Below are 24,486 nucleotides of genomic sequence, written 5' to 3' on the forward strand. Positions count from 1 at the left end.
CTTGAGCCTTCCATCACCAGGGCTAATCAAGACACGCCAGTGACCATCCTCAGGCTGGATTCTTGCCTGGGTAGTACATTAGATCAGGGTCGCTTCCAACTTAGATTCTATTATAATGCTAAATAATATTTTATAAGTATTTTCTTTACTTCATTTCTGAAAAAAAATGTGCAAAACCCTTGACATTGTGAAGATCATCAAATATAAACCTTAACATACCGGTGTGCAGAATTGTGTAATTATAAAGTAAAGCTACACGGTAGGCACCAGGGTCAGGGCACCAGGGTAGGGGTCTGGGAGCCGAGTGCTCTGCTTTCTGTGGCGGCATTGCCTTAACTTGCTCACAAGCTCGGGCCCAGCATTTATTTTCCATAACAAGATTTACTGGCAAGGCTGGTTAGGGATGCAGATTCCCTGGCTCCGTCCGCCCCCTGGAGGATCTGATGATTTGGATCAAGCGTGGGGTCCAGAATTTGTATCTTTTTAAAACCAACATCTCTTAGGAACGCCTCCAAAGATCCTCTTCCCCTTCCTCTTCATAGGGTCCTCGGCAAAGCCCACTGCAAGGGGTGGCTGGCAGTGTGGCGTCCTGGTGCTCAGATGGTGGGGGCTTCTTCAGGGGTCTGTGAGCCCAGGATGGGAAGCTTACTCAGAGCCAGCTGAGCATTTGCTCTCCTCCCTCATTGACAGGCGCCTGGATTCTCACTGGAGGCACCCATTATGGCCTGATGAAGTACATCGGGGAGGTGGTGAGAGACAACACCATCAGCAGGAACTCGGAGGAGAACATTGTAGCCATTGGCATAACGGCTTGGGGCATGGTCTCCAACAGGGACACCCTCCTCCGGAATTGCGATGCTGAGGTATGGGACAGGAGGAGGGATGGGACAGGCGGAGTCTGCGAGGTCACGTGGGAGGAAGACCATGGCATGAGGCTCTGGCCTGAACACTGTGGCTCTGTGATGGGGCCAGCTCATGGGGAAGTCAGCCTTACAAGGAGCACCTTTGGGACAGACAATTAAAAACAAGGATGACATGGGTACCTGGGTGGTGCAGTCGGTTAAACTTCCGATTCTTGATTTCGGCTCAGGTCATGATCTCAGGGTCATGAGATTGAGCCCTGCGTCTGGCTCTGCGTCTGTGGGCATGGAGCCTGCTCAGGATTCTCTCTTTCCCTCTATCCCGTGCCCCCCAACTCTCCCTCTCTAAAAAACAACAACAAATCCCCCCAAAACAACCAGCAACAAAAAACCCCCAAAACCAAAACCTCCCCCCCCAAAAAACAAGGATGACACAATCAAAGAAGTCCTGAGAAGGAATTACTAAAGGGTGTGTCTTGTTTATTAAAATTTCTTGCTGACAATATCATGTTGAAGTCAGATTCTTTATTCTTTATAACCATGACCTGAGTCTGTCCCAGGAGGGCTCAGCCCTGGCCACCATACCTTTATTGCTTGGCCACACTCACAGGAATTGCTGTGAACCCTGGTTAATTTGGCATTAAGAGAGCTGTGAACAGTTTTCCCCTCAAAGTTTCCTGTGAGCATATTTAGAGAGTAATCAACATACATTTCATGTTGTAAGTGCAAGGTAGACGTATGAGGTTTTGTATCAAGTGTAGAATTTTGAAAACAGCATTTCTAGTGAGTTGAAAACCTCCTTAAGCAATGGGTGATGTCTACCTAGAAGCTTTGGACCAGATGTTCAGAAATCCCAATTTAATCTACACCTTCTTCCACCTGGGACTCCTTGGAAGTTTAGGTGGTAAAGGTTCAGAATTTTTAAAATTATTCTGGTTCTTTTTATTTTTATTTTAAAAGATTTTATTTATTTATTTAGAAAGCTAGAGCAGGGGGAGGGGCAGAGGGAGAGGGAGAGAGAGAATCTCAAGCAGAGTCCACATAGAGCATGGAGCGGGATGCAGGGCTTGATCTCACGACCCTGAGATCATAACCTGAGCTGAAATCAAGAGTCAGATACTTAATTGACTGAGCCACCCAGGCGTTCCTGGTTCTTTTTATTTTTAAAAATGATATTACTTCTGTGCCTGTTAACATTTCTGAGGTGTGTAAAGGACAGAGGAGAGTGGGGAGCCATTTCTGAGCATTTCCCAGGAGGCAGCAGGTGGGGTGGGAGGAGGAGGGCTTTGCAGAGAGAGTAGACTAGGTGTGAGGAACTTTTCTAGCTAGATAGTCTAGAGCGAGCTCTCTGAGTTTTTATAATAATAGCCTTGTATTATCATGGGATGGATTAATTGTGCAGAGTGAATGGTAGCTTTTATTATTATTTCTAGATGCTCAGCCGGGGTGGCAAAATCATCTCCCATCAAATGCCAACTTCAGGGGTCAGAGTGGCCTGGGGTAGGATTCTGAGGAGAGTGGCAGGCTGCGTGGGAAAGAATGCAGTGTTTATCTCTTAGCCATGTTTGTCCTGGGCATCAGCTTAGTGTTGTATAATCACCATTGCCGTGGTGATACATTCCATATATGAATTCATAAAATCACAAGAACAACCCCGTAAAGGAGGTACTTTCCACCCCTGGATTGGAACAGCAACGAAAAAAGACTTCAGTATTTCTCTGGTGGCATCCTCTATCAACAAGTAAAATGTGAAATGAATATGTAAAGACTAAATAGAGAGTTCCAATCACTTGGAAATTAAGAGAGAAACAAACGAACAACATCTTGCTAAATAACTATTGGGTCAAAAATATAATCGCAGATCACTTAGAAAGCAATGGAAATGAAAACATTGTATGTTAGGACTGACAGTATATGGCTAAAGCTGCACTCAGAGTGGAATGCATTGCCCTATACCTTTATTAGCAAAAATCAAGAAAATAATTCAATAATAATAATAATATGTAACATTATTTAATCTTCACAACAATGAAGTTAACAATGTGCTAAGTGCTACTATTACCTTCTCATTACAGATGAGAAAACTAAGTCATAGAGAAAGTAAGAAGCTTTCTTTATTCACATGGCTAGTAAGGGTCAGAGCCATGGTTCCTGGTCTTTTAGCCATCACAGTGTTCAAATTAATAGGTTTGAAAAATAATACCACTAACAACACTTGAGAAGGAGGAAAAGAATAATATTCCATCAGAAATAAATTAATTAGAAAAGAAAAAAGTGGAAGAATAGAAATATTCTTTATTCTCTGAAATCATTTTAACAATTTAATTAAGGAATAAATAGAACTAAGAAATCAAATATAATAATAAATATTGAGAAAAATTGTACAGAAATGACAAACAACCATATGTCAATACGTTTGAAAATCTCACGGAAATTTTTCTGTAAAACTACAGTTTCCAAAAGCTGATTCAACAAGAACTAGAAAATCTGATTAGATGAATATCAGTGAATGACCTTAAAGGGAAATAAAAATCTTTAAAATTGCTCTGGGCTAGATGATTTCACCCAGAAAAAATTTTAAAAGTCTATTAAGAGTTAATTTAAAAAATGGTTGTGGTCTCCAACACATACAGAAGCATGAGATCCTTATAAATTGCTGCAGAAAGATCAAATCTGAGCCCTTTCTGGAAAACCATTTCAAAATTTGTATCAAGTGCATGAAGACTGTTCATACCATACTTATAAATATCACTAGAGAATTTTATATTTAGACATTATTAAAACATTATTAAAATATTTCTGATAGTATCAAGAATTGACATAAGCCTAAATACCTAGTAATATCAAGAACAGAGGGATCTTCAGGTAGATTACTGTATAAACATGAAGGAAAATGGTACAAAATAATATTTCCAAAGATTTTCTGATAATACAGAAAATATTTGCAGTTTTAAATAGAAAATTATGAAAACAAAGTAAATTAATCTATATGCTTAAGAAAGACATAAGTACACTAAAGTCTTGATGGTGATTATCACTGAGTTGTGGAATTAAGCATGATTTTAATTTTTCTTGTACTTTTCTGCATTTTTCATGTTTCCTACAATGAGTATGTATTATTTTTAGATATTCAGATTATAGCACTAGTTTTTATTCCTTTTATATGTCTGTTAATGATACTCTCTAGTGACTTAGAGTAGTTTCATAGCAAACTCATATGATCTTGTGGTCAACTTCTTTGTTTCTTTTCTGTCTTCCCTGGAAAATAGTGCTTGTTCTTTTGCATAAGTTGAACCCAGTAGTTGTTCACAATAACTTTGTCGACCATATCTTCCCATGAGGTTTCTATTCATGGCTTCATTACAACAAACCCCACTACTAGTAGATGGGCTTTACCAGGACCCAGATTGAGCTGGCCTGGAACAATACGAGGTTTCACAAACACTGAAGTTTTATTCCTCTGGAGTCAGTGTTAAACTGCCAAAAGTATTGTTGCATTATATGTGTACAAAAAAGAGCTCACGCCTCTCCTATTCTTGTTATTTAAACTTTAAAATCCCTTTGTCAAAGTACAACCACATAGGGACACCTGGGTGGCTCAGTCGTTAAGCGTCTGCCTTCGGCCCAGGTCATGATCCCAGGGTCCTGGGATTGAGCCCCACATCGGGCTCCCTGCTCAGCAGAGAGTCTGCTTCTCCCTCTCCCTCTGCCTGCCACTCCCACTGCTTGTTCTCTCTCTTATCAAATAAATAAATAAAATCTTAAAAAAAAAAGTACAACCACAAAAGCAAACCATAAGGCAAAACAACACAAAATTTCACACTCACTGAGTGGGTTCATGTTAAAACCTATAAACCAATGCAGGAAAATTGAAATTCTGTAATATCAAGTCTTCTTCCAGTGTTAGGATATGTCCCTCAATTTATGCAAGTCTGTGTCTTTGAGGAAAATTTTACAGTTTTCCTCATTAGGACCTACATATTTCTTCTTAATATCATTTCTAGAGATTTTATATTTTTGTTATTATTGTGAATGAGGTCTTTATTCATTGTAATTTTGGAAGAGATTTTCATGTACAAAGGGATTTATTTGTTGTTTTGAATAAAATGTTTTATGAACTCCTTTTTTTTTGTTCTAATAGTTTTTCAGTAGATTCACTAGGTATTCTATGTTTGCAACCATATCACTGGTAAATAGTGTTACTTTTAAACATAACTCTTTCATTTAATTATACCTTGCATTTTTTACTTATCCTGATGCCTGGGCTAAAATGTCCAGAGTAATGTTAAATAACAGCGATGATAATAGGTATCCCAACAGGCATCCCAAATACCTGGTATCATAGTGGTGGAAACGAGACTAGTATTTTCACCATAAATAGGATTTGGTGAAAGCTTCAATAAACATATATTTTAAGAAAGTACCATAAGGCATCATCCTTTTATTTCTAGTTTTATAATTTTTTTAAATCGAGAATGAATATTGAGTACCAAATGTTTTTTGCATCTGTTGGGTTGCTATTTTTTCCCTTTAAACCATGATCTAATGGACTGAGTTCTGGAAACAATGTTAATTATTCCTTAATAAACCTACTGGGTTTAATTAGCCACTGTTAGGAGTTTTAAATCCTCATTCATTAGAGAGCATGGTCTTTGGCTTTTCCTTTTGTGATTCTTTCCTTGTTAAGGTTTTGGAATTCGTGTTGTGTTCTGGAAGAGTGTAAATGGAATATGAATGCTTTGTTCCAGGAAAGTGTGTAGGGCTCCTCTGTAATTTGCCTGGATGCCTGTCTTGCCCATATTATCCTATCTGTCATTTCCAGGACTCTCCTGATTAGAGCTCCTGGCTGGGCGAGGACCACTTTGAAAAGAGAACTGTAACATTTGAAATTTTTTTTCATTCTTCCTTTGCTCTGATTGGATATATATGCCATTAATAGGTCAGTAACCTTCCTCTTCAGTTGTATTCTTAGAATTCAGCTTGAACATCTTTTAATGCAGCCCTAATACTTGAAGAACTAAACACCTTTGAATGGGACACGGGGGTCAGGAGCTCCTTTGTTTATACTCTCCCAGCTGTTGTTTATTCCATGGTATTAAGTGTTAGGACAAAATATCTGTTTAATTGTTTCCTTTTCTGGTCCTGTAACTATGGGCTTCTAAAGAGCAGAGACCCCATCTTGTTCATTTTGTAACTCATAGACCCTGGCAAAGGTGTTGGCATATGATAGATTCCAGACAAATATATATGTGTCTATATCAATGTCTACCTCTGCCTGCATTCAGACACACACACACACACACACACAAGTCTATGTACGTATGTGTGTGTATGTGTACAAAAATACATGCACACACACATATATGTGCGTGCATCTGGATACACACACATACACACATAAATGCACATACACACACTTCCTTGAATGCTGTCAGTTTCAATGAATTTATACAAATGAGCACAGGGCAACGGAATAAGAACTGAAGTGGGAATCTGATCCTTACACTGTCACTGGCCATTTATGTGACAACGGGCAAGTGACCCAACCATTTTGAACCTTCATTTCTTCATATTTAAAATGAAGTCCTGTACTATAAGATCTCTAAGACCCTTCTGAACTTAGGACTCTGGGAGGAGACATCACTATAGTTGAACCTGAAGGGTTAGCCTTAATATTAACATATAAAAATGTTATCATGCGTGTTGACAAACAAATAAATCTCATAAACAAGATTCTCTGTACTTTTGGGGCACCTGGGTGGCTCAGTCGTTAAGCGTCTGCCTTCGGCTCAGGTCATGGTCCCGGGGTCCTGGGATCGAGCCCCGCATCGGGCTCCCTGCCCGGCGGGAAGCCTGCTTCTCCCTCTCCCATTCCCCCTGCTCGTGTTCCCTCTCTCGCTGTGCCTCTCTCTGTCAAATAAATAAATAAAATCTTAACAAAAGGATTCTCTGTACTTCTCAGGGATATTTCTCGGCTCAGTACATAATGGATGACTTCAAGAGAGACCCTCTGTACATCCTGGACAATAATCACACCCATCTGCTGCTCGTGGACAATGGCTGCCATGGACATCCTACAGTTGAAGCAAAACTCCGGAATCAGCTGGAGAAGTACATCTCCGAGCGCACTATCCAAGGTCAGGATTTAGGAGGTGGATCTTACACAGACATAGTATCAAGAGCAGTAGCAACAACACCAACAACAGCTAGCCACCAGTCTTTGAGTGAAGCATGGTGAACCCACTCAATTAGGTGTCCTATGGCCAAAGAGGAACTGTTATTTCTCTTCTTTTCCGTGACTGGACCTTAAATGCTGCCTTGTCACACTCTGGTTTGTCAGTATGGAAAACCTGCTGTCTCTTCTTCTGCTAGACAACATTTAAGAACAAATAAAATCCATAATGGCAAACCTGAGCTTATGAAACAATGCAGTTGGCTAGGGTAAAAATGATAAAAACCAACCCGTTAGCTCAACAGTTGGATGGGTTACGTGTTTGAATCTTGGCGATTTCTATATAATAGAACCACCTAAAATATCGGTTTCAAGGGAAGAATGCAGCAGTTGAGTGAAAGCCTTTATTTGCCTTGGGAAGTGACAAATTCTCTCTCTCTTACCACTGTTGAGATGTTGGTGTTGAGATATGTCTTGTTATGGAACCAGAGTACCTCACGATGTAGTGACAGACTCCATAACAGGGACATATTGGAGATGTTTTCAACATCTTTTTCCTTTTTTAGTGGGACATACATGAAGGAAGACATTTATATATGTAATACTCTTTCTTGAGAGAACATAGTTATGCAAATTTTTCACCCACTCAAGAAAGCATAGGATTATGCAAATCAGTGAGAGTGTATTATTGTAAGGATAAACTTGAACTTGGTCTAATATATCTTAGCCAAAGTAAATCACTCACAGACTTTAGCATTTTAAATATCGGTAACAAATTGCAACGTGACCTGTGTCATACTGGTTTGGGGTGCAGAGACACATCCATCATGATCAACGGAGAGATAGTCAAGTCTGCCGCCATCACCCCACACCCTGGGCTCTTTGGAACAGAAGCTCCTGGTCTGCTTCTTCTTGAGATAGGTGAGTATTTCTAATGAGCCCGGAGTAAGTTTTACTTTTTATGCCTTACAGATTCCAACTATGGTGGCAAGATCCCCATTGTGTGTTTTGCCCAAGGAGGTGGCAAAGAGACTTTGAAGGTGAGTCTCGATTTGGTTTTCTAGAAAATTGATCAACAAACTAACCCAGCAAATTTGTATTTTCAGAGCTTTGGCGCTCACGTAATTCAACCTGACTAATTTCTTTTACTACGGCAAGTAGGTAGTTGTATTTTCACAATACAGCGTTCCCTAAGAGTCCAGAGGAGACTTCGGAAGAACATGAATAGCTTATATACCTAATGTTGGCTTTGGCCATCAGCCCATCAAGGAGAAGGGTTGACATTAACTCATAAGACTTAAAGATAATAACCAGCATATATATTGGAAAACCATGGCCACCCCATCTGCATGGAGATGAGCTGTGATCATACACAGACAAATTGGGGTTCCTAGACCACCAAAGGCCCATCCATGTGCTTCCTGGGCCTGCAAGGACTCCACCCCCATAAGAAGGAACCCCGAGCCCTAAGTGACTCTGGGATCACAGAAAGCTTCCTGGACGATTCTGCACCTGCAGTGTTGAGCAGTGGAGCAGGGAATTCTGCTTCCCACCCCATCTGTGTTACTCTGATGTTTCTGAGTTCCTGTTACCGGCAGCCGGGCTTCTGCCTGACCTTTTAGAAAGCATCAGTGTGATTGCATTCTTGTTGGTAGTTGAAGGCATGCACATCATGTTGAAGATCTCACTGTTTTAGCAATAGGACTTCACAAGAAAGTGATTTTTAACTCCTCCTTTTAATTAATTTCCACGTTGATTTGCCTACCCGCTGTATCCTCTATCCTGTGTATCACGATTCTTGATCCTCTCCACTCCCTCCGAGTCTCCTCCTGGAGTTACACGTAATTCCTGTTCAAGTTATTTGGAATCATAATCTAGCACTTTGTTTATTCTTTTATGTAACAATGGCCTATTCATTCATTCATTCATTCACACATATTTATTGAGCACCTACTGTGAGATCTCCTGCTGAGACCATTGTTAAATGAAAGTTTTCAGGGAAAGACTTTTCAGGGAAAAATTAAAGATTTTTTGAAATTGTCAGTATGTGAATGCTTTAAGAGCAGAAGAAGAAGAGAGGAAGAGAGACGGAGAGAAAGGAATTGAAAGATGGTTATATTTACTAGCTCTCTTTCAAATTTTAGATTTAGAATTCTCTGATTTCCAGAGAACCACTGGGGCCCAGGCACTGAAGTTCTGTGACATTTTCCCCAAATGGCTGTGCGGCCGGTAACCACGCCCAGGACAGGGGACAGGAGAGAAGAAGGACAGCTCTCTGTCTGATCACCCTACTCTGAGGGAGCTGTCCCTGTCTGATCACCCTACTCTGGCCCCAGCATGTGGACACCCGTCCGCAGGGCAGGCAGTGGGGTGCAGAGCTGGAAACACCCCTCTGCCCCCCAGGATGAGGCACCCTGTGCTCTATGGGCGATGTGTTCTCCAGGAAGGTGTTTAGTCTCTGCTAAAGACAGGGGTTCCACAGTTTCTTCTGTGCACAGAGATCACTGTGTCTTGCTGTCAAGTGATTTAAAATTCTTAAGACCTATAAAAACCTCTGTGGTTTTTATAAAGGAAATAATAAAAGCATGGTGTGTATATATCTGGGAAACAAATTTAATTTTATTCTCTTTTCATAAAAGGAGTAAAGAAAATTATTTGGGAATTATAAGGGAAATATGTGTCAACATAATACAAAATATATGGCTGCCACTTTGAAGGTATTTTCATACCTTAGAAGTATGAATGTGATAACCTCTGTCAGATAAGTTGTCAACAATAATATTGAATACTGTTTTTAGGAGTTGTCATGCATATCTATGATGTCAGTATTTGGAATGATGATTTTGTATATAGAGGTATTTTAAGCACTTATTTATGGAGAACTTAAGCTCGTGACACGTGTCCTTATTATGGGAATCGGTATTAGCACAGGATATAATATAACTGGCTTATGTTGTTCATTTATAGACAGTTGCAAATACTTGGTTTGCTTGTGACTGGAATAAAACCCCAAAGGAAGAAGTGCAGAGATGTGTCAAGGTGTCTGGTGGACCAGTTTGGTCCTGGAGCACGTTCGGTAGGTCATCAGTGTGTCTTCCATCTGGCCAACTCTGTCTCCTGTTTCCTAGGCCATCAACACATCCATCAAAAGTAAAATCCCCTGTGTGGTGGTGGAAGGCTCAGGGCAGATTGCGGATGTGATCGCGAGCCTGGTGGAGGTGGAGGACGCCCTGACGTCATCCATGGTCAAGGAGAAGCTTGTGCGCTTCTTACCCCGCACGGTGTCCCGGCTGCCTGAGGAGGAGACTGAGAGTTGGATCAAATGGGTGAGCTGTAGGTGGCTTCTGGGGGCTGAGAAGAAGAGAGTCAAGTTCATGGCGGGGAGGAAGCTGTAAGTGCCCGACTCCCCTAGAACTGCGGCTGTTTTGTCCATTCTCAGTGACACTGAAGCGATACTCTGGCCCAAACCAGGTCTCTTGCTGCTCATAAAAGTTAAATAACTCGCCAAGTGTCCATACCTAGTAAGGGGTGGCATTCAGGTTCAGACTCAAGTCTGTTAGCCAAGCTGGTAATCATTTTATGCCATGACTTCAACAAACGGTTAGCTTCTGAGTTTTGTGTGTGTCAGGGGAGCAGAGGAAAGAAATCCCTGGTAATCATGCTTTAGAACTGCAGATGCTAAACAGTCTACATCCACCGGAGCCGTTGTTACTACAGAATAATTGCCTTTCTAAGTTAACTGGCCCGTGATTCAATTCAGAATGTCTCCCCTTTCTCATCAGATCATGTAAGAAATGTGTACTTATCAGAATCTCTATTATACTTCTTATGGCTAAGCCTATAGAACTATTTTGACATAGTACCATGGCTTCTAACTATTCTGTTTCGTGAATGCTGTTGACTTGAACTGACTTCCATTTCCTTGACTGCTCAGTTCATTAGAAAGCCCACATTAGTATTAGTGGGTGCATTCACATCAGCTCATTCCAGAATGGCCTTCGATGTTTGGATATTTTTTAGGAGTATGTGCTGCCACTTGGGAATTTTTCCATAAAGGAAATAACAAGCTAGACAACGAGAGAGTTATTTTAGTCCTAGAGTCCATTTCGTCATGAGAGTTCAAGGTTGAATTTAGTATAAAAAATATTCTTTAACTAGACTGGCATTTCAACAGTATTTAGTTGTGAAAGCACCTCAAAACATCCAGTGCAGCAAACTGAAACCCTAGGATAGTGAAGGTAGTCTTGCTCGTGGTAGCCTCTGCCATTGTTTAAGGCAAGCTGGGATGAACCAAATCCTTATAAATCATGAGAAAAATCAACCCAGCCTTCTAGGCTGCCCGGTTCTCTGTGGTAAATTAACACACAGTGGGACCCTATTGGTCTTGTTTAATTTCAGATGAATGGACAGTTAGCTGATAATTCTGGTGAGGTGCAGTGGGGTCGAAGTGATCAGGAAGCAAGTCCTTTCTGGATTAAGCTTTATTACCTTAAATTTAGAATTTAAAAACGAAGATGCATCTTCTTCCAGAGTCAGTGTTGGTGCTGAATGATGGCCTGCCCCACGAATGCTTGTATGAGATTCCTATGTGAATTATTGCATTTTCCAGATTCTACTAAAAATGTAAAGCTGGGGGTTTTATATTAAAGTTCATGTTGGGATTTTCTTGTATCTTGGCCAAGTCCAGTTGAGAGACAGACACAAGAATCAGGCAAATAGAGATCAAATTTTATCAGCTTCATTGATGATGAAGGCAAAGTTGACAGATGCGGCTTAGGGGTGCAGTCGTAATGGGCTTCCTGGTGCTCAGCCCCAGAATGAGACAGATGAGCCCACCCAGCCATAGATAGTGGCTGCCTTCTCCCAGGCTAGGTGTGTGGCTGTTGGCAGACCAGAGCACTAGCACTCTGCAAGGAGCAGATCCCAACAAAGAAGCAGGAAAGTGCTGGCCAGGCAAGGTGAAAGTTACCAATCAGACATGTCACTCCCCCACCCTGAGTGGGAGTAAGCAAAGGGGTGGAGAATATCAAGGGGCTTGATTCGGATGGAGCCTGCTCTGCATGGAAATATGTGGGTAAGGAATAGGAGTCCTCCCTCCCCAAAGTGGTTATGCAGTTTTGATTCTCCACATATGGAGACCTAAATGGTCTGAGTCAATTCCAAACATATCAGCAGAGCAATCCCAGAGACACTGTGTGTTGAGCATTGTACTCAAGGTGTTTTCCCATGATGGATGGAAGAAATTTAGGGGTTGGTTCAAGGATATCCACAGAGGAAGAAATAGACAACTCTTAGCTTACCCACCAAAGATGGCCCTGAGTCCTCTCCAGTGCCTTTTCTCTCACTCATGCAAGTTGGCTTGAAGAAGCTGAGCCAGGTCATGTCCAAAGAACAGAGGCCATCTCATGGGTCCCCCACCCTCGATGAGGGATTTTGATTTCTGTTTTCAGAAAACTATTACAGAAATCTGAAATAGGCTAAAAATCAGACACATTTCACTTATCCTTTCTGGGATTCGTACCTCATTCATATTCCTATCTAATATGCTAATGATCCATCATAATTATGAGCATGCCAGAAGACATCCATCAATAATAAAAATTAGTCCAGCATTTTAATCATGCACTTATATGAAGGTTTGCAATTGGTACAGATTTCCCAAAAGACCAAGCTCAAGAGAGGAATTATTAATTAATGAATGTATACATCCAGTCAGATATTAATTGAGCACCCCCCTAGGCTAATTAGGGGTGACCTCACTGATCTTGTGGATGACCAACCCCAGACTCTGAACTCATGGCTTCCTGACCTTTCCAGGGGACCCAGTTACCTCTCCACTGGGATCATGCTTTCCCTTTCCACCAGTTCACCCAGAGTTGTTCCCCTGTGCATACTCCTCACCTTCTCAAGGACTTGACCCTCCGTAATGTCCCAATCTGTCAGTCAGCCTAGATACCATTCATTACGTCAAACTCTTTCATCTACTCATTTATTCAGTTCATATTTATTGAACATATACCACATGCCAGGTTCTGGAATAAGCACTTCAGAAAGAACAGTATACACAATAGGAAGAGTCCTTGTCCTCATAAAGAAAACAGGAATTGGAAAAAAAGTTTATGTTGAGTAATTACAATATATAGCATAGTATAATATCAAACTGAAATGGGTATGCTAAAGAAAGGTAACATGGGTTCTGAAGGGCATGAGCCAAGGGAGCTCAGCCTGGTATGAAGGGCCTCTCAGGGGAAGACTTCTCAGAGGAGGTGATGTGGGAGCTGTGATCTGAAGGCTGGGGTGAGGACTGGGATTGTAATGGTGAGAACAGCATGTGCAAAGATCCTGAGGTGCGAGGCAAGCATGGCCTACCCAATGACCTGGAATACGTCAGTGAAGGTAAAAGTTTCGAGTGGAAGCTGGAGAGCTTGTGAGGGGCCAGGCCAGGCAGTCTTGAACATTGTTTAGGTTTGGGTCTTATTCAAGTGGAATGGGAAGCCACTGAAAGGTTGAAGCAGGGTGAGAATGTGGTGCATTGTGTTCAGGAAAACTCATACTGGCTGTGGTGCACAGATAGGGCTGAAGGAGGCATGAGGGAGGTGTCAGAGAGGGAGACCAGATAGGATTCCCCACAGTTGTCCCTGGGCCCCATCAGTTTGCTCTGTATCCATATTCACTTTCTCCTTCTTCCTTTTTGTTTGGAAGGAAAAGATGCCCCTCTGTGCGGCCCACCCCCACTTGTGCCCAGAATCTTGGGACCTGGACCCCTCCTGCCTGTCATTTCTTTTCTTTTTTTTCTTTTCTTTTCTTTTCTTTTTCCTTTACTTTTTATTTATCTGTCAGAGTCAGAGAGAGAGAGAGAGAGAGAGAGAGAGAGAGAGCACAGGCAGGGGGCGCAGCAGAGGCAGAGGGAGAAGCAGACTTCCCGCCGAGCAGGGAGCCCAATGTGGGACTCGATCCCAGGACCCTGGGATCATGACCTGAGCCGAAGGCAGACGCTTAACTGACTGAGCCACCCAGGCGTCCCTCCTTTTCTTTTTTTAAAAGATTTTATTTATTTATTTGAGAGACGAGTGAGAGAGAGAGAGAGCACAAGAGAGCGCACAAGTGGGGCGGGGGGAAGGACAGAGAGAGTAGAAGACTTCCTGCTGAGCAGGGAGCCTGATATAGGGCTAGATGCAGGGCTGGATGCGGGCTCGATGCCGGGCTCAAGCCCAGGACCCCAGGGTCACAGCCTGAGCTGAAGGCAGACGCTTAACTGAATGAGCCCCTGCCTGTCATTTCTAGTTGGACCCCTTTCCTTCTGCCTGAGCTAGGGCTGCCCGCATGGAGAGAGGACCCTTCCCTTCACGCTCCCCCTCCCCACGGCCCACAGTGAGTGCATCCCTGTGGTTTTCCTTTATTTCCTGGTCACCCCTGGACGCTGCATCCTCTGAACTAAGGCCTCCAGCACTGCCCTCCCTGGAGACTGCAGCCCGAACCGTCCCTTCTAACGTTCAAATCCAAGGTCGTGCCTGCTGCACTGCTTCCACCTTCCCACCCTGGCCCGAGACCTTCCTCTGCCTGTCCAGGCGAGACTCTCTGCAGTTCCAGATCCTCATTTCCAAATGTTGCCGGGCCCCCAACCCCAACCTGGAGCTCAGTAAACCGAAACCAGGCTGGCTTCCTCCTCTAGAGGAGATCTGCCTCGGCAAGCTCCGGCCAAGCTCAATGATGCCTGAAGCCTTGGGATCAGGTTTTAAAATTAAATATTGCGGAAGAATTGCAAAGGATAACAACAAATTCCTTATGTCTTTATCCAATTACCAAGTCCTCTTGGATATTGTTCGCATTGGACTTTTCCTTCCCACGGGTTAAGCCCTTATGACCACACTTGGATGGTTTCTATGGCTTTCTGTTGTTCTTTCCTCCTTTATTCACTCATTCAACAATTGAGTGCCTACCATGTGCTGGCTTGGTGACATGTGTGTGCATATGTGCACGCAGCAAGCACACACACTCATACGTGCACACTCACATGCACACACACCCATGCACACTCACACGCACACACACCCAAGCACACTCACACCCACGCACACCCACGCACACACCCACACACGCACACCCACGCACGCACACACACCCACGCACACACACAGGGCACTCTCCCATACATACGCATACCCATGCACACACTCGCACACTCACACTCACATATGCATACTCACAGTGCACACTCTCACATACATATGCACACTCAGGCACACACACACACTGCACACTCACACATGCATACTCACAGTGCACACTCTCACATACATATGCACACTCATGCACACACGCACACACTCCACACACTTACACGCTCATACTCACAATGCACACACTCACATACATATGCACATTCATTCACACACTCATGCACACACACGCATACTCACACATGCACACTCTCACGTATGCACACTCACGAACTCACTCGCACATGCATACTCACAATGCACACACATATGCACACTCACACATGTGCACTCTCACACGCACACTTGCACACTCACTCACACATGCACGCACGCACACACACTCACCCCAGTCGGAGTCTCAGCTCTTCAATGGGGACTTTTTCCCATGTGTTGCTCTTGTTCAACCAGTACTTTGTTCTCATTGTACTTAAGGACTCATTATTCCAATTCAGATGTTAAGCACCATGAGTGCAAGTGCTATAGGTGAGGGAAGGGGATCTGGATCACCCCTATGGGCGGTCTTCAAAAAAGGATGGAATCAAAGGTTCTTCACCAAAAGAGAGAAGTTTTTGCTCCTTATGGCTGAAATCAATTGCCTAACTGTGCTCTTTAAATCCTGCCAGCTCAAAGAAATTCTCGAAAGTTCTCACCTATTAACAGTTATTAAAATGGAAGAAGCTGGGGATGAAATTGTGAGCAATGCTATTTCCTATGCTTTGTACAAAGGTGAGTAAAAAATAGCTCCTCTGGAGGTTTCAGCTTTGTGTTGCTCTCTGTGGCTCCTAACGGCTGGCATTTATTTTTTGAACAGCTTTATTGAAATATAATCTTGTACTTAATTTTGGTTATCACGGATTGGAAGCTAGAATAATTACTATTGGCCTACTGAGTTGAATCTCTTTGGTTGAATGTATTTAATAGAACAAGAATTTTTATGTCATTACAATACTGGTCAAATACGATCCCAGCACTCTCCAAAGCACTGTCTGTAACAGTGGTTTAAAATTTTCATCTGAGTCTCAGGAGGTGGTAAAAGCTATGCGCCTTTGTCCTAGGGTTTCACATGTATGTACACACATGCACACACACTTCACACACATAAATAACTTTGCATTCAGTTTCAGGAATTTACAAATCTCCTGAAGCTTATGAATGAACCTGTTTTAGAATTCTCATCTGTGATCTTTGCTGTCTTAGAATTCCATCAAGGTGGATGTTACCTGAAGTAAATCGATCCTTGGCAAAGACCATGTAGAGTTGAGCTACCTGATTAATATATGTAAGGTATGCAGAGTAGGGTAAGGTACCTAGGAAGTGTGATTTAAGCATTAACTATTTATTGAATTGTTCTTATTGTGTTTGCCGAAATCTGATTGTAAGTGTATTTACTAAAATTGGATTATATTTGTAGAGATACATAGATACAGAATATATTTGCTCTGGAAAAGACATTAGAACATCGTTATAATAGAGCTCATTATTTCGTAGATTTAGATAGAATATAAGTCACATATGGTCCTTGAAATGTAACATTCATGGAATTTGAATCTATGGAAAATATCAATATAGCATAATTACACCATTAGGATTTGAAATGGAAAGATATTATTATGGTTTGAATTGATCCTCATTATATGCTTTAGGACATGCAGAATACGGACAAGAGTGAGTAAAATAAAGAATATATATAAGAATGGGTGAAATGACAGTTCTGAGGGTCTGATTCGAAGAGAACGTGCTTAGAATTTGCTTTATAAATGGCTCTGATAATTGGCTGTGGGATGGTTCCAACTCTCTTTTTTCTGGTGAGTTGATTTTTTCCCCCCGTCTTCCTACAGCTTTTAGCACCAATGAACAAGATAAGGATAACTGGAATGGGCAGCTGAAGCTTCTGTTGGAATGGAACCAGCTGGACCTCGCCAATGACGAGATCTTCACCAATGACCGCCGATGGGAGGTAAAGAGCAGCTCTCCTGGGTTAGTCGAGTGTCAGGTCGGGCCTGCTTCTCACGAGGTCTTCAATACCGGATCTTGCAGAGGACTGTCCCCTCTGGTGCCAACCATCACTTTCCTCATTTGTAGTATATATAGGACGATCGCATGGACTTAGTAGGTTTGTAGTCAAGAGATAATCAAAACAAAAACACTCATGTAAGAAAATATCAATCCACTAGCACCATCCAGCGTTCACAGCCCACGGTCCCAACATGAGAGGCGCTTCTCCATCTAGATGCAGAGGTGCAGACCCCCTCCTGGGAGCGGATGGGGACACGTATGGGGACAATATGCACAAGATGGTTGAAAGGGATTTATCAGGAGTAGCTCGACTGAAGTTCAAGACAGTGGTGCTCATTTTGCACCTTGCCCCATCTGCCCAGCCAAGCTGTGGTAAGAGGGTTGTCAGCAGTGACACGTGCAAGGGTAAAATAGAACAACTTGATTGAAGACACACAATGAATGTCTTAGAGCTGGAGACTCTAGACTCTCTGCCAAACAAGCACCTCCATTACGGAAATTGTATTGTCCGATAAAAACCATTTTTTTTCCAGTAGACTGATTCTTTTCACTTTTAATTTGATCAGAGGTATATAAGACTGCATTTTTTAGCAGTGTCCTCTTGTGTACAGCTCAAGTTAAATCAGCCTTAGGAGCTCTGTTCAGTAGGAACAATTACAACCCATCACCCTTGGATCTGCGAGGCTGTGTGCTGCTTTGTTTTCTGCTCTTTTGGATCAATCTAAGTCATTAGTCGGCAGTGAGAATCTATTTAATTTTATACGTGTACGTGGAGATCGGAAGGTTTGTGTATTTCATGATGTTCATCCTGCATAGTGAGGTTCAGCAACCACTTCTAGGCTCTTTGTTGCAGAATCAGATGAAGACTTGGTTTATATTAATACGTTACCAATTTTAATAATGTAACGCAAGTAAAGTAATGGCTTATGGATTTTTAAATTGTTCATCCCCCTAGCAAACATTATCTTGTGTTTGGTCTTTGCAGTAGAATGAACCCTATTGCACGCTGCAAGGTTTTAGTAAGTAGAGAGAAGGTAGAGTTATAAGTAGATCAAGTTAATTGATTTGTAAATTAATCCCTGTGTGTGAAATGTTCTATTTAAGTAAGGTCAGATGCTGCATATAAACATAAACTTAGGCATATATTGAATGGTACATTTAATTGTATTAATTCTGCTAAAGATAGTTCGGGGTGAAGGGCATAATGGCTAAGAGAACGGACCCTGAAGCCAGTCCATCCGCATGACTTAGCCTCTGCAAGTCACTTAACCTCCCTGTACCTCAATTTCCCTCTACGTGGTGTGTTGGAGTCAGCTCATGTTGGCTTGCACGAGCTGACTGCTAAGGATTCAGAGAGTTTGTGAGTCAGTTGTTAAATACAGTCATTATTAAAAATTAAATTATATAAACTCAGAATTAAATTTTTGTATTAAAAACAAAGGCAATAAACAATCAAAACGCATCACTTTCTAATTATTTTACTACATTTGCTATTATGTGTGCTCTGGAGGTTGTTTAAATCTATTATATCTTCGTGCTGGAAATACTAGGCAGTGGGGTGCTTCTCCACATCTGTTCCCAGTTCTGCCTTCAGTGAGGTCACACTGGTGGCTGAAAACTGGGCACAGTGGGAGCATTTGCACCACAGGAATTGGCAGGTACCCCAAATCAGGGCTTATTATTTTCTCTCAGAGATGTGGTTGTTAAACATTTACCCGCACACAAGCTCTCATCTGACAACGGAGGTTATGATCATAGAATCAGAGCAGTACCTACCTGATTGGATTGTTATAATGATTAAATCAGATCATGTTTCTGAAGCGCTTAGGACATTGGCACATATTAAACACTATATAAGTATTTGTTGAAAAACAAGTAAAAGCCTTTAGAATAATGGTAATATTTGTGTGAAATCTTACCCCCCACACCAACCCATAGCAGGAACGATCTCATTCTGCTGGTTCATAATCCAGGACTCCATGGATACCAGCAGATCGAGTTACTGATATTTTTTTGAAGGCCTGTTCTGACCTCAAATCTCTGAAAAGATCTTGACCCGTGTTAGCTCATTTCACCCCAGCAAGCCCCTATTTTATAGAAGAGCAAACTGAGGCTCGGAGACACAGTCTTGTTCTAGGTCACACATCTAGGTAATGGTAGAACCAGGATTTGGAAACAAAGATGTGTCTGACTGCAAAGCTTTTCTCTTTCCCCGTCTGCCGCGGTTCCCACAGTGTGGTCCCTGGACTGGTGGCGGCATGGGCATAACCTGGGGACTTGCGAGCAACACAAATCGTCAGACCTCACCTCAACCTGCTAAAGCAGAAATTCTAAGATAGTCTCTGGCAACCTGTGTTTTAGTTAGCCCTCCAGGTGACTCTGATTGAAGTTTGGGGACCACTGCCCTGTCCAGTGTGTGACCAAGGAAAAGTAAATGATCTAGAAGGATATGGGAAATGCTGGGCAATGGGACACAAGCCTTGAGGACAGGGGCGAACATACAGCTGCCTCCTGCCGCCCCAGGGCAGCCTCCCCTTCCCTTTCCTATCCCACCTGGAGCCATAGTGTGGGGACTTAGGGGACACTTGACCGTTCCCTCTCTAGGCAATGTGTGATCCCCAGCAGTCCATCATGAGGCAGAAATAGTTAATGCTGCCCTTGGCAGAAGATGTTCACCGAAAACTGGGGTCAGGCAAGCATTGTGAGTGGAGCGGGCTGTGTGGACGGTCATGAGGAGTGTGTGTGTGTGTGTGTGTGTGTGTGTGTGTGTGTGTGTAGGGGGGACTTTGGGGACTAGAGACTCCAGGTCCTGGGAGCGGCTGCCCTTTGGTTCCAGCTGATAGTTCTCCGTGTTGTCAGAGTTTCTGGTTTTCCCTTCTAAATCTGGATTTTGATGCTGACAACGTGGGGATTTTTATGAACCTTCTAAATGGTAATGTTGGCAACTGAATTGAACAGTGAGGAATATTCTGGAAGATGGGAAAGCTAGGGTGGCCTGTTGCCCACTGGTTTGTGTCTGAGGTAAACACTAATCATCTTTAATAAGAGTCTCAATAAGCTCCTATGGGATAGGTTTATCAGGGAGCTCAGCAAGTGGAGGTAAAGATAAATAATACTCAGGTGTAATTGTCAAGTGTCCCAGTGACTTACCGCGATGTAACGTGACCAGCCCTTCGCCTGGTGGTGCGTAGCTAGAAGGGCAGCTCCCAAGGTGCAGAGCGAAGAGCGGGCTGGTGGTCCGTTCACAGTCAGCGTCTACTGTAGACTTCAGAGAGATGGTGCGCGCTGCATTGCCCCTGCGTGCTTCTTGTATGCCAGGTGCTGGGATAACTTCCTGACCGACACTCTCCCCACATAATTATCTCTCCTGTGCCATAGCAAGAGGCCAGGTCACCTCCAAGCCCACATCTGGCTGACTTCCAAGATTCCACCTTGCTGCTTCCCTGTCTGTTTGAACTACAATCAAATGTTGTGTTAGAACTGAAAAGATAAAATTTATTCCCAAAACAGGATTAAAAGAGAAATTGAAGGTACTCTTACTTTGTAGCTGGAAATGCGATGCGATTGAGAAAGAAAACACTTTGTGTTTCCTTTGCTGGCCATGGGGTCTGAGCCCCCTCTCTGCTTTCTCCGCAGTCTGCTGACCTTCAAGAAGTCATGTTTACGGCTCTCATAAAGGACAGACCCAAGTTCGTCCGCCTCTTTCTGGAGAACGGGTTGAACTTGCGGAAGTTTCTCACCAACGATGTCCTCACTGAGCTCTTCTCCAACCACTTCAGCACCCTCGTCTACCGGAACCTGCAGATTGCCAAGAATTCCTATAATGACACCCTCCTCACGTTCGTCTGGAAACTGGTGGCTAACTTCCGGAGAGGCTTCCGGAAGGAAGACAGAAATAGCAGGGATGACATAGATGCAGAACTTCACGTATGTACTGGGGCGGGTTGTCTGCCTTTGAGTCTTCCCACAGAAAATATCTCCATCTTTCTCACTTCTTCCCTTATTGCCACAAGTAGGTAGGCATTGTTAATTTTTGCTACTGCCTTTACTTAAGATAACGAGTCTACCTGGTGAGTTGTCTGATATCTTGCTCTAAGCTCTGTGCTATACTTCAAATTACCGGGACAATTTTTCTTAGTTGCAAAGCTCGGTGTGGCACACACACATTCTGAAGTCATCTAACAGGAAGAGGGACAAATGAATGGCTCCGTGTTCATGTCTCAGCCTTTTGGGTGTGACCAATTGCCCATGTAAAAGTCGGCCAAGTTTTCCTTTGTCGATAAAAGGGGCAGTGAATATTTCCAAAGGGATAATCCAGGTTCCCATCCGGGAGGCTGTTGTGGAGTACCACCTGAATTCTCTCAGGCCTTCGTGTTTCAACCACAGGTGGTTCTTTTTTGTTTGTTTGTTTGTTTAGTTTTTAAATTGCTGTTGGCACATGTTTCTACCTTTTGTGCCTTTCTGTCTAGTCATACATCATCTTTTATGATAGGTAAGAGATTTTGTGTCAAATTATCCTACCTAGTGAGTTGCAGTGATGAAAATCACACCACTGTGCTGCTGGGATGGATTCGTATACTAACACACGGAGCCCTCCACACATGGGGTGCTCCCTTGGGGCATCCTGATACCCGCTTTCATTCTTATGCCGGTGCATCTACTAAAGGGACATTCCATTCTCATGCTGACCACACGCTCTAACTCCTCGCAGGACGTGTCTCCTATCACTCGGCACCCACTGCAAGCACTCTTCATCTGGGCCATTCTTCAGAATAAGAAGGAACTCTCCAAGGTCATTTGGGAGCAGGTAAATGTCTAGGTCCATGCCAAATTTACCCCAAATGCTCGCTTTGTTGTGGTTCTTCTGACCTCAAAACTCACATGCCTAATCTAAGACATCACCAATAAAATGGAATGTTTTATGTCAAGTGAATATGGTTGTGCCTGTTTCCATGTTGGTGGAGGTGTGGTTGGGAGGGGAGGTCCCTGGAAGGCAGCTGTGCTTGGTGGGCAACCCAGTAGGCACTTGCTTCTCAGGTGTGTGTAGGTGTGGGATTGTTTTCCAAGTAGCTACAGTTTTGAAGTTTAATTAAAAAAATTATATCTGGCTTTATTGCACTAGAGGTAGGAAGTAGGGTTTGTCTAAATTCTGCTTTGGGGAACTTACTGAGATTTTTCCTTGTGATTTAGTACATAATGGTTTATGTCAGAGTTGTGGAGAAGCTACCTTCTCCATTATTAGAGCATAAAGTTGGATATTGAGTATAGAGTTCATACGCAGTCTTACTAGCTACATGGTCGGCTCTCCCGTGTCCTCATCCACTCTTCCCCTCTTTGAGCTGCTAGAGTGTGGTGCAGGGCAGTCAGGCCTCCTGCTGTCAGTTTCTCATGGCATTTATCTTGATGTTTTCTTTTTATGTGCTAATTCCACATTCACGGCTGTGAGTATCTTCAGGGTCAAGACTGTTTTGTGTACATTGCAAATTTTACTCTGAATCATTCAAATTTCACCACTTCCTGCTTTTGCCGCGAGTTTGTCCTTGTCTGATATTAATGTTGACTTGACCACTTCAAGGGATTATGAGTTAACTAACATTATCCACCCCTCTAAAAGACTAGGGGCTGCACTCTGGCAGCCTTGGGAGCCAGCAAGCTTCTGAAGACTCTGGCCAAGGTGAAGAACGACATCAATGCCGCAGGGGAGTCCGAGGAGCTGGCAAATGAGTACGAGACCCGTGCTGTTGGTGAGTCTCCAGGAATGGGCCACCACAGTGGGCACCCGTGTGGCAGGGGGCACGCACGCACCTGTTGCACTCACGGGCCAGGTGGCAGAGGTGAGCGGCATGTCCAGGCTCCCCTCTCTGGCCTGATTTAGGGGCTGCAGGCCACATGGTCAGGGGTGTGCATGCCATTGCAGAAGCCAGAGGCCCCTTGGCCCTGCCACTTACTGATGTTTCCAAGAATGGACGCAGGATAACGTGAGTGTCTCATCTCACAAGCGCCAGGGCCACACACAGGCTAGGTCTAAGAAACTCAGCACCCCAGTGTGGGGGCAGGGAAGGAGTGTTTTTGGATGCTTTGGAGAAACTGTGACAGATCTGAGATTTTTACCTGACTTGCAAGTTATCAAGTTGGCCTGTCCGTTTCGTATAGAGAAGACCCCACACCCTGGGGTCAGGGACACGGATGGTTTATTACTAAGGGCCCAGGCAGCAGCCAGAGCAGCATCGTGGGTTGGTCCCCATGCCTTCATTCCCCTGTAGTGACATGACTAAGGGCTGCTGTTGCCTACCTTGCAGCTCCCCCAAAGTTTAGGGGACTAGGGTCTTCTCCTGGGGCCGCAGGTGACCCGCTCATGCTCCCCTCCAGGGCGTGATTGCTCATTACCTGGAATGGAATGGGGGAGAGGCATTGCTAAGCAATACCTTTCTGGAATGTCTGTCTTCTGTGTGCTGTTCAGTCATCCTTGAACAAAGCTTGTCAGTGCTGTTTGCTCAGAAGGTCCGGACCATGCAGGAACATGAGAAACCCAGAACAATTGCCTCCCGACGACAGAGTTTGGGCCTGCTCAGTTTTTCCTTTTTCACTTGGGGGTTTCCAGTTTGCAATGGGGCATGCTGCAAAATGCACGCACCTTTGTCTGTTGTCTTACATAATGAACAAAATGCTCGTGCGTTTGGCTTCTCTGCATTGGCAAAAGGGTGTCCAATCGTTTCTTTTAATATACTAAAATTTCGAAGATATTTTATTAATTTCTGATGAACTTCAGAAAATGGATTTGACTTCTAAAAAATTTCCCGTGAGGATTTATACTCCAATTTCTATCATTAGGTCTCAAAATATAAGCACACCTTTAACGCAATAGGTCAGTGTTTCTTACACTTGTTGGTTGGTTGGTTGGTTTGCACCAGGTGCCTTATGGGGCAAAGAGCCCTCACCAGGATCACAGAGAATGTAAATGAAGGGAGGTGGAGCTGCTCTGGTGGAGGGAGCAGAGGGTCTGCATCCCTCCCCAGTGCAGAGCCCCACCAGAGAGTGGGGGGGGGGGCTCCCCGTGTTCCATGCAGCTCAGTTCAGTGGGCTTTTATCGACACCTGCTGCCATCAGGAGCTGCGTCGGGCGTGGTGGGCCTCGAGAGCCCCTTTGTTCAGCGAGGGATTACGCGGTGCCCGCCTTCTCTATGCCTTTTAGAAGCCAGGCTTTTCCCGAAGTCAGG

The 24,486-nt window shown here is 43.5% G+C and overlaps 1 protein-coding gene across 1 annotated transcript in view; it reads left to right on the forward strand.

The window, feature by feature from the left end:
- The window catches only part of TRPM8 (transient receptor potential cation channel subfamily M member 8), a 74,298-nt gene that overhangs the window by 11,332 nt on the left and 38,480 nt on the right, over positions 1–24,486 (forward strand). Inside the window, exons 5-13 of the mRNA XM_078070011.1 lie at positions 691–863; positions 6,823–6,997; positions 8,005–8,072; positions 10,161–10,358; positions 15,878–15,980; positions 17,093–17,211; positions 20,907–21,197; positions 21,982–22,077; positions 22,885–23,014. Of these exons, the coding sequence (XP_077926137.1) occupies positions 691–863; positions 6,823–6,997; positions 8,005–8,072; positions 10,161–10,358; positions 15,878–15,980; positions 17,093–17,211; positions 20,907–21,197; positions 21,982–22,077; positions 22,885–23,014 (1,353 nt within the window). The remainder of the gene's footprint in view (positions 1–690; positions 864–6,822; positions 6,998–8,004; positions 8,073–10,160; positions 10,359–15,877; positions 15,981–17,092; positions 17,212–20,906; positions 21,198–21,981; positions 22,078–22,884; positions 23,015–24,486) is intronic.

Source organism: Halichoerus grypus, chromosome 4 (assembly GCF_964656455.1).
Source record: "Halichoerus grypus chromosome 4, mHalGry1.hap1.1, whole genome shotgun sequence".
NCBI classification, from domain to species: domain Eukaryota; kingdom Metazoa; phylum Chordata; class Mammalia; order Carnivora; family Phocidae; genus Halichoerus; species Halichoerus grypus.